Source organism: Hetaerina americana, unplaced genomic scaffold, assembly GCF_022747635.1.
Source record: "Hetaerina americana unplaced genomic scaffold, ioHetAmer1.1.p SCAF_6, whole genome shotgun sequence".
Lineage (NCBI taxonomy): Eukaryota > Metazoa > Arthropoda > Insecta > Odonata > Calopterygidae > Hetaerina > Hetaerina americana.
Genome location: NW_027287205.1, coordinates 5,267,504 through 5,277,761, shown reverse-complemented (window position 1 = coordinate 5,277,761; position 10,258 = coordinate 5,267,504). Strand labels below are relative to the sequence as shown.

At 34.6% G+C, this 10,258-nt stretch overlaps 1 protein-coding gene across 1 annotated transcript; it reads right to left on the bottom strand.

The window, feature by feature from the left end:
• Window positions 1–432: 432 nt before the first annotated feature.
• On the bottom strand, window positions 433–3,862 carry LOC139695220 (tropomyosin-like). The gene is made up of 7 exons (XM_071593905.1): window positions 3,857–3,862; window positions 3,637–3,771; window positions 3,312–3,554; window positions 3,066–3,194; window positions 2,375–2,485; window positions 665–817; window positions 433–576 (listed from the first exon to the last, which is right to left on the bottom strand). Exons 1-7 carry the CDS (start codon window positions 3,860–3,862, stop codon window positions 433–435), a joined length of 921 nt encoding a protein of 306 aa, XP_071450006.1.
• Between the last annotated feature and the right edge of the window lie 6,396 nt (window positions 3,863–10,258).

Here is a 10,258-nt window from a genome sequence, read left to right as displayed (position 1 = left end):
TTTGTAGTAATAGATCTATTTTGCTGAAAATTCTTTGGACACTTTTGATAAAAACCATGTACATACCAATTTTTAATGTATTTCAAAAATCTTGTTTGCCTATTACTCATAATAGACATTTTTAAAATGTTTCACTACTTTACTGGGTTAATAAATACAATGGATCCCTAACCAGAACTAGGTAATAAATCAGAGTTATATATATGCCAGTCTAAACTCATAGAGTGTATGAATAAGGTTACTTTGTGATGTCATTGCTATTTCAAATTATAGAATTTGGCCTAAAAAAACAAATGTGCTTAATTTAAGCTTTCAATGCATTAAGAATGATTATGTTCAATGAATATTTTTATACTATTTGCATCCGTAAATTCTAGCATGCACTGCCAATTCTGCCTTTTCATTAAGTGGAGTAAGTTATAGGGCTGAATATTACTTAAGTTTGCAGTTGCAGTCAGTGAGTTCTTTGCATTTTTTCTCCCATGCCTCTGCCTTTGCTGTGAGAGAATCCTGCTGATTGATTGAATCCTGCTGTTGGTTCCAAAACTGGTCCAATTTTTGAGTAGCTTCCATCATCTGTGTAATGAAGAACACCGGCTGTGATTTTTCTGACCAAGGAAATAACGCTATTTCACAATAAAAGAAAATGAAATGCACGGGTTACTTTTGCTCGAGAATCTTCCGCCTCCAACTTAAATTCATAACACTTCTCCTCTGCAGCTTTCTGTTTCTGAATGGCTTCCTGCAGTCTGCATTGAGTAGTTTTAAGAATATCTGGTAATGATTTCAGTTCTTCTAATTTCTCTTGAAATTGGCACTGTTAAAATTGATCCATTTAAGGTTCATGTATATATATGCAGGCTGGTTACATAACACAAATAGATTCAGCAAAATTCATTAATTAATTCGTTTTCAATTGAATATATTTTGTAATAGTGCATATTTTCTGCCAAGTTATCATTCTTTTGTGGACATGGAGGAGTTATTTTTGTGATTTAAACCTACCTATAATGGAACTGCTTTAAAGTAAAAAATGCACTTGTCTACAATTTTAATTATATTTTTAAGATAGAATTCTACTGTCTCATTTAATTCAAATAGAGGCAAACTATTCTATTGTATTAAGTTGAACGATTATTTACTATATTAAATTAGCCCAATAAATTAAAGCAGTTAAACAAGTGCATGCCTGTACCAGTATCATTTTTAATTATTTAAAGATAAAAAATAAAATGATCTTCTGCACAGTCATACTGTTTATTTGAAAAATGACATCTTAAATTGAAAGATCTATAAAATGGTCTCTGTGGAGTGCTGTCATAGAAAAACATGACTTTTTCAGAATACATGTTTAAAAGTATTATTTGGCAGCTACCATATGAAAACTACACAAAAATGTTAACAACTAACAAAGAAGAAATGAAAAACACTGTCATATTTATATCCAAGAATGAAAGAGTAATTCTTCATGAAAATCAGAAAGAAAGTTATGTTAGGATGATTTATTAATAATTAAATTACTATTAGTATTATACATTTTTTCCCCTAAAAACGTTGCTAGGCATCATAAAATATTTTTCAAGAACTTTTCATATTTTAAGGTCCCATGCTTATTGTTCTCAATTTCTCATTCTGATTGATCTAGCTCCAAATGTTTTTGAAGATTCATTTATGAGTTATGTGTTGAAGTATGTGTGCAAGAGAATCTTTTGCGGCAAGCTTCCGAAACCGAACAAGTTAAGAGGTTACCTTGAGTTTGAGGAGCTACAAAATTATACCTGATAGAGTTAGATGAGCTTAGTTTTTAAGGATTACTTAGTTCTACAGTGTGATAGAACATGCCTGTTTTAGTCAAAATCTGAGGTTATGGGTGTCAAAACACCAATTATGGCTGAATTGACAATAAATGTTGTGGCCCTTATTCTAGGCACCTCCACTAGCATTTTGTTGTGCTTGTTCTGTAATATACAAGTATACTAACATACCTGTATAGTGTCCTCTATCTGAATTTAGGTAATGTATGAAGTAATGATGTACCTAACCTATCCACAGATTCATTCTCTAATACACTTTACCAGTACACCATGGCTCACTACACACTACAAGGAATATGCCCTCCTCTAATGACACATAATGTGGACATTTTTTGTGACATGACATGTATGCTATTTTTCTTAAAAATAAAGTAAAAAATATAATGTGGGAATCTGACTTTTCTAAAATGTTCCAAATGCAAAGAGTGTTTTCTTTGCTATTTTAATTAGAGATGTATACATTTAGCTACTTCAATCCAAGCATATTTGAGTAAAAATTCTATGAAAAGGTTTTTTAATTAAAATTTTTTGTATTATGCATAGGTTCGTATTTAATTTACCTTGACTCTTTGAATTTCTTCTTCAACTTGTTTTGTTACTCGTCTATTATCTGCCTCCATTAGCTCTATTTTACGGCATTGTTCTTCAACTTGTTGCTGAGCTAGCAAATGCTAAAAGAAAAGATATTGAATACCACAACTTTCATTTGTGAATCAAAGACGACAATATTCCCCTTGAATATTGAAATTATACCCATTTGCTCAATGTACTGAAATTAAATTTTGGTTGCCTCATTGAATGCTGCATCATGGTTATCATGAATGGAATTATTTTTATTATATTTTGATCAAATTTTACTGACAGCGACAAACATATATAGACAGTTGCAGCATTATTCTTAAATTAATAAACCAAATGTAATTAGTGTATTCCTGAAACAATAAAAAAAAATCTGTAGGTTCATACTCGTTGTGGCCACAGAGTGGTGAAGAGAGTAGAATTTAATGATGAATGAAAAACACTTCTCATGAGCTAATTTCACAAATAAGTAGTGCCTGCAACTGTTCTTATAGTGGAATTAGAAACTTTTTTTGTTTTCAAATGAAGGCGCAAATAAGTTGCCTATAGAGTCCCAAAAAACAAACCTCGACCACTACTGCTTCAACCTTCTTCACAACCTTGCACCCACAGAGAGGATCTTTGGGTTATTTCTTTTTGTTATAACTGTAAATATCCTTAATTTGTACAAACCTTCTCTCTATAATATTCCTCTTGGTAAGCACATTCTGATTGTTTCATATTCAGCTCTTCGAGTTCATCTTTTACATCACGCAATTGTTGCTCAAGAATCATCACTTGACTAGTTTGTCCTTTGGATCCCTATCAATATGAAAAAAAAATCAATTGTAACTCTTCAAACAGCAATATTACCCGAGCCTAAAAAGTGCCAACTCCATGGATTATATCATCAGTGTAAATCATACTAATACTTTGTACCCTGTTTTTGTCAGAGTCATCATTCATTAATTTGCCTTGAAGCTCTTTAATTGCGATTTCAGCTTCCTTCAAGCATCTTTTTTTTTCTTCCACTTCAGTGATCAAATTTTCATTTTCAACATGCATTGCAGCTACTTCTGTCACTTTAGACTTGTAGTCTTCTGTAACTCTAGCATACTTCTCTTTCAGTTGCTGAATATTCTCACAGATTTTGTCCTGGTTCACTTGAGGAGATGTTGTTGGCTGAAATGGAGGATGTCTTTGTATGAATATTGGTAGTATTATGCTAAAATAATGAACCTTCTTAGTGAAGCAGAAAGATTACCCTATTTCTCATTGAGGAAGTGGCTTCTTGGGGTCTGCACCGCTCCAATTCAGCTTGTTTTCGAGTCAGCTGCACACATTGCAATTCTTTCTGCATATTTTTAATTTGCATCTCCAAGCAATTGATTCGGTTCTCCTGGAATATTAAATGCTCCATGAAATAACTAACTGAATATACAACACAGTTATAACATTCCTATGAACTATCTTTGTAACCTTACCTCCATTTTTTCGTTTGATTTTTCTTGCAAGCCCTGAAAAGATTATATATTTTTTTAACAATATTGTATAAGTGTATGAAGTTAATAGTATAGGGAAAGGTTTGGTGCTTAAAATATATTTTAAAAATGCAACAATTTGCCTAAAGTACCTTAAAAATTCACACATACATTTTAACCACATCTAGTTGTTTAAAACTAACATAGGAAATATTAAATAATACCTATTTTCCTTCGATTGGGGTGAGAAGTTTTAAGGACTACTATGAAGGTATGAAATAATGTAAAATTAAATCAGGTGCTATTAGATGAAAGTGTGCTTGCTTGAGGGGAGTTTTAATTTTTCAGATGTAACTTCAAATTAAAGTTTATAACACATACTCAAGCAATGTTTATTTTTTTTAATTTAATTGAAACCCATGGTTCAATATACAGCCTCCAAAAAATAAACTTGTATTTGTTGTTACATTTGATGCAGCACTTATTCACATTAAGGATCACATATATCTTCAGAATTAAAGTTTGCTACCATTGTTGACATAAATAGCAACTGAAATTTGTTTACAGTGACAATAGACCAATAATATGAAACCAGCCCTGGCAACCATTCTCTAAACAGCACTTACTGATACAAATCAATGTATGCACAGGTTGAAATTATACAATTTTGCTTAAAATATTGGTGCTCAATGTTTTGATTTTCAAATTAATTTGAAACTTATAATTTTCCCCTCAACTTTACATTTAATTTGCTCCAAAATCAAAAATTTTAATGAGATGAAAGTAGCATTCAAAGGCTCATGAAAGATATGAAAATTAAAAGATACAATTTTAGATTTAATAATAATAATAATAATCTTTACTTGCCCAGAAGACACTGACACAGTGTAATAGATACATCATATAAGTGTATAGGACACGTCATATGTACATATAGATGTTAAACAATGATGAAATTCAGAAAAGCATGACACAATAATAAATTTTTTGCATAAAATATATTCCATATTCAGTATGGTTATTTTTTCTCCATGAATTCCATTACAGAATAAAACTGTTCTTTCCTTAAAAATGATATTAATTTCTTTTTGAACAGGACTGGATCCTTTACGTACTTAAAATCGTAAGGGAGCCTGTTCAGTGCAAGGAGGCCCATTGATTTAGGCCCCAGGGATGTATTTAAAGTCCTGCAATAAGTTTGATGCAGGTCTCTGCAGGCTCTGGTTTGGTGGCAATGAACGTTGTCATTTGTCATATAATTGGATATATTACTTTTAGCGAAAATGCATACGACATAAATGTAAATACATGGAACAGTCAGAATATTTAACCTTTTGAAGAAGGAAAGACAAGGTGCATTGTAGGGAGCATTGCATATTAATCGTATTAAACATTTTTGAGCTTTAAAAATTGAATCAGAATGAGGGGAAGAACCCCAGAACAGAATACTATAGCAAAGGAAACACTTGGTTTTTCCACATAAAATATTTATTCACGACCTAGGTTTCGACGCTCAGCGTCATCTTCAGGTGAAATACAGGCCAAAATCTTTCTTTATATAACAGAAGGAATGGGGAGGTGGGGGGGGGGTGAATGGATGTAAGAAAGGAAGAGGAGATGGTGGGGGAGGGAAAGGAGCGGGATTGGGGTATTACTGAGAAGGAGGAGTCAAGGTTAGTCTCCGGGGGGGGGGGGGGGAGGGGGGGTAAGGCGGACCCCCGCCAGGCAACCCTTTCCCTACCATGCTTCCTTAACCTCCCCCCCCCCCTCCCCCCCCCCCCCCCCGGAGACTAACCTTGACTCCTCCTTCTCAGTAATACCCCAATCCCGCTCCTTTCCCTCCCCCACCATCTCCTCTTCCTTTCTTACATCCATACACCCCCCCCCCACCTCCCCATTCCTTCTGTTATATAAAGAAAGATTTTGGCCTGTATTTCACCTGAAGATGACGCTGAGCGTCGAAACCTAGGTCGTGAATAAATATTTTATGTGGAAAAACCAAGTGTTTCCTTTGCAATATGTATCGTTTCCACAAAGTGACGCCTGAAGCTATCTCCTTTAGAATACTATAGATAATTAAAGAATAAAATTCTCCGTAATAAATTGAAAGTAAGATATCAAGGCTTACAGATTTCCTAATACTTCTAATAAGAAAGCAAATGGAATTTAACCTGCTACGAAGATTGCATATGTGTTCATCCCATGATAAATTTTTATTTATAACAACTCCCAAAAACTTGGATCTAGAAATTTGAGGTACACACGTTCCCCCTAGGTCAATGGCCAATGAAGCAGGGGCTTTATTTTTATTAGAGAAGTATATGAGTCCAGACTTGTCAGGGTTGAGTTTCAGAGAATTTTGTGAACACCATTCACAAAGAAGTTCGGAAACTCTAGCTGCTGTCAAGGTCAAGTTGTTTAACGATGGTGCTGATACAATTACGTTAGTGTCATCAGCATATAAAATTGGCTCGGCTCCTGGAACTGACTGCAGAACTTTTGGTAAGTCATTAATGTAAAGTAAAAATAGGATAGGGCCCAAGACTGAGCCTTGGGGTACACCTAATGTAACTTCTTTACTAGGAGAAGTAAAATTAGTACCGTTCTTTGACAAAATAACCTGTTGGTGCCTTGCGCTGAGGTAAGATTTGATCCAGTTATAAGGGATACCTCTGATGCCATAGTGTCCTAATTTGGACAAGAGTAACTGATGATTAACTAGGTCAAAAGCCTTGGAAAAATCAAAGAATAGTCCCAAGGTTTAATGAACTATTAATCACACCAAGTATATAAAATTATAACATTCTATTCTGATGGCAACTCTTTGACGATTCTATCCAAGATACTTCAAATATTATTAGTACTTCAGACTGTTGAGACATTTCACGTGCATAAACTTTGCTTAATACATTCATTTCAAGATGGTTAATTTTAAATATGCTCTTTAGGAACACCTAGCAAATCACTCCATGTTCTCTTACAACTTGAAGGATGAAAAAAGTCACCTTTATGATAAACATTGAGCTATTATGTTTAAAAAATTAACATATTAGTTTTCTACAATTTTAAACTGTGTTGGCAGTTAAATACCTTGTAAATGGTTGAATGAGTACACAATCCTGGTAATTCCAAACTTATAACCAAATAATTGTGGCATCTTCAGAGGAGATAAGCCAGAGGCAGCGAGTAATAATAAAAAAGAAGGGAATGAAGAGAACCTCGTGAGAGTAAGCTCTCTAACAAATGGTTTCCCTTCTGCCCAGATGAAAATGAAAACAGGAAATAACCTGACTGTGGTGATCAGGTAAGTTAATGAAGAATGAGCTTTATCTATTGCCTGACCATTCCCATACACCACTTTGAAGAAAAGATTCCCCCTGAGTGCATACCTGTTCTCAGGTGTGTCTTTGGTGACGGATTTCCAGAAATGTACCAGGTCCTCAAAAAAAAAAACATCTTTGCATTATGTTAGTGAGTTTGTAAATCGAAAAGAGTTCAACAGGATCTTTTGCATTGTATCTTCCACTGGATTCCAAAATGTCTAGGCTATGCAAGAATCAATGGAACATTTAGGAGTTGCAAAACATTGACTTCAGGATGAGGAAAATTATAACCATTTATTTGAATCTTCAAGTAAATTCATTCATAGTCCATGTGTATCTCCTGTGAAACATAGGTCATGTGGAGTGGGTAAACTTAGACTTTATTCATTGCAGAGTGGTCCTGGCTGCACAGCTGAGTATTCAATGGTGCAGGCTCTCTGCTGCATCTTGCTAGAGATGCGTGGGGGCATTTTTATCCTGAATGGGGAAGAGAAAAGCAGACAAACTCAGTTGGGATTCTCAAGCTTTCCTTTATGCAGAAGCACCTATAACAATAACTCTATTTTATCACTGAAAGTAGATGTCTTTATGTTCAGAATAAGTAAACTGAACCAAAAGAACTTGCTTGAAGCCCACAAATGCATTGATGTTCCTATTGAAGCGGGGGGACAACAGCCATTTAAAGAACCTAATGTTTGCCTTTCTGTACACAGCGTGTCTAAAACCTGAAAGCAAGGGTTTGCATAACATGGAGTTATAATTACTATTGTGTACGGTTGCCTCATCTTATATATGACAGACAGACTGAGAATCAGATGGAGTTAAAGCACCAGACTTTAGGTCAATTCACTTACATATGTATGAAGCGAACTGTAACTACGAGGGTCATCCGGAAAGTAGTACCCGTTCGTGAAATAAAGACACAAAAGTAAATATTAACAAACATAAAAAATTTTATTTGAAAGAGGATACTTTAAACTACTTCTCAACATAATCTCCAAGCAAATTAAGGCATTTGTCATAACGTGTGACAAGTTTCTGTATTCCTGCTGCATAGTCCTTCGCCGCCAGCTCATTGAGATACGCGAGGGACCCATCTTGCACAAATTTTTGCATAATGCAGATGGTGTTTAACAATTTCATGAACAATTGTTCGAGAAACATTGGGAAAATGCTCACAGATGTCATCAATTGTGACGCGCCGATCGTTCCTCACGAATTCGTCAACTGAGCTCACCAGTTGGTCTGTAATGACAGACGGTCTCCCCGAACGCTCATCGTCGTGTGTGTTCCCCCTCCCCATGTTGAAGTTGCGACACCACCGCCGAACAGACGACTCGTCCATTACATTGTCTCCATACACCTCCTTTAATTGGCGATGAATATCACATGGGCGAACGTTTCTTGCATTGAGGAATTTAATCACTGCCCTCACTTCACAACTGGTGGCGTTCTCAATTTTTTTAAACATTGTAAACAATCACAGAAACAACACAGGCAATGCTAGCGTCACGCAACTTGGCTCAGAGAAGGCAGACAAGCCACTGAAGCTATCTGACCTCGTCCAGCGGCTACTCGCGTCGTCAGCACTTCATGCGGCACGAACGGGTAATACTTTCCGGATGACCCTCGTATGATCTTATGAATATTATGGGAAGAATCAACCCGTCTTACTCTTACATGTGGGCAAAGGATATGGTGAGCGAAATTAAAGAGGAAAAAACAAAAATAAATGAATAATTCAAATTAAATAAAAATAAGTAAAAATAGAAAATGATTAAACTAAAATATGATAGCAAAAAACGCTCTGGCTAAGGTGTAGTAGATGCTGATTGGAATCCAAAAGTTCAAGCTTTTTGCACCAGAGTGAGGCCATGTATCATGCGAGTAGATTTTAGCATAAATTTATTATGATTGCACTAAATTCTAGAATTTTTTCCCATTCTTATTTTCTTGGCAATTATAAAGTCCCACGAATTAAAATTTTTCAAATTATAATTAGAAACAACATAATTTCAGCTGGGTATATTACACAAAGAATTGAGTCTACAGCTAAGTGATTCATAGGGTAGAGATTTTTCGATTCAATCAAGAAATAAACTGACATAATAATTTCCTGCCTTTTATTCGTTGACATTTAAGTAGGCAAACCTTCCATATATAGCTGCAAAATAACTAAACCAAACAATCCCAGTCATATGCCATTGTTTCTGGCTCAACTTGGTGGAAATTCATGTTTATTAAATAAAGAATACAATGTATCTTTCCATTGTCCTTGAAAGGACAGGACAGTGGAAAGATACATTGTATTCTTCATTTAATAATCCAAGTCATGACAAAATTCATTATTATCAATATTTACTTTTTTGCCTAATTTCACAATACATGTGATTATGAGAAATCAATGAAGGAACAATGAATTGAGGAATTTCAATAGAATTATTCATAAAACCCAGCAAATTTGCCCATTTAAGCAATTATATATTCAAATTAACGGTGAGTTCCATAGACCCATTTGCTCATCTGTTTTTTGTAGAGTAGCATTGCTCAACTGCTGGGTGACCAAATATTTTCATGGTTCTGAGGAGATTGTTATGTACAATTTGACTGTTTTAGATTTTGTCACTAAACAGTGGCTGAAATACTATAAAATGCATTAACTTAAAGTTGATTCATTGACCCCGTAAATCTCACTTAATATTGTGATACAGACATTTGTCTGAGATAAATTTATATCATCCTACAGAAAGAAATAACTTCTAAACCTATACTCTAATATGCATGTGTAGTAGTTTTAAACTCTTTTTCCCAAAGCTAATTGATTGTCAAATCCAAACCCCACTTTCCCGTTAGTTGTCGCAAACTTTTTCTCCCATTATCAATTTTATGACCAGTTGTCACCCATGATTTTTTTCTTCCATTCCATCATGTCATTTACTAGTCTTCTCATTTTGATCTGAAATCCTTTGTAATATCCTCAATGGATTTCCTTTATCCATGGTTTGTCCAAATAATAAGTGGAATAAATCTGGGAAAAAATATTCTTGCAGATCTAAACACAGATAACTGAAATTCTTGAAAA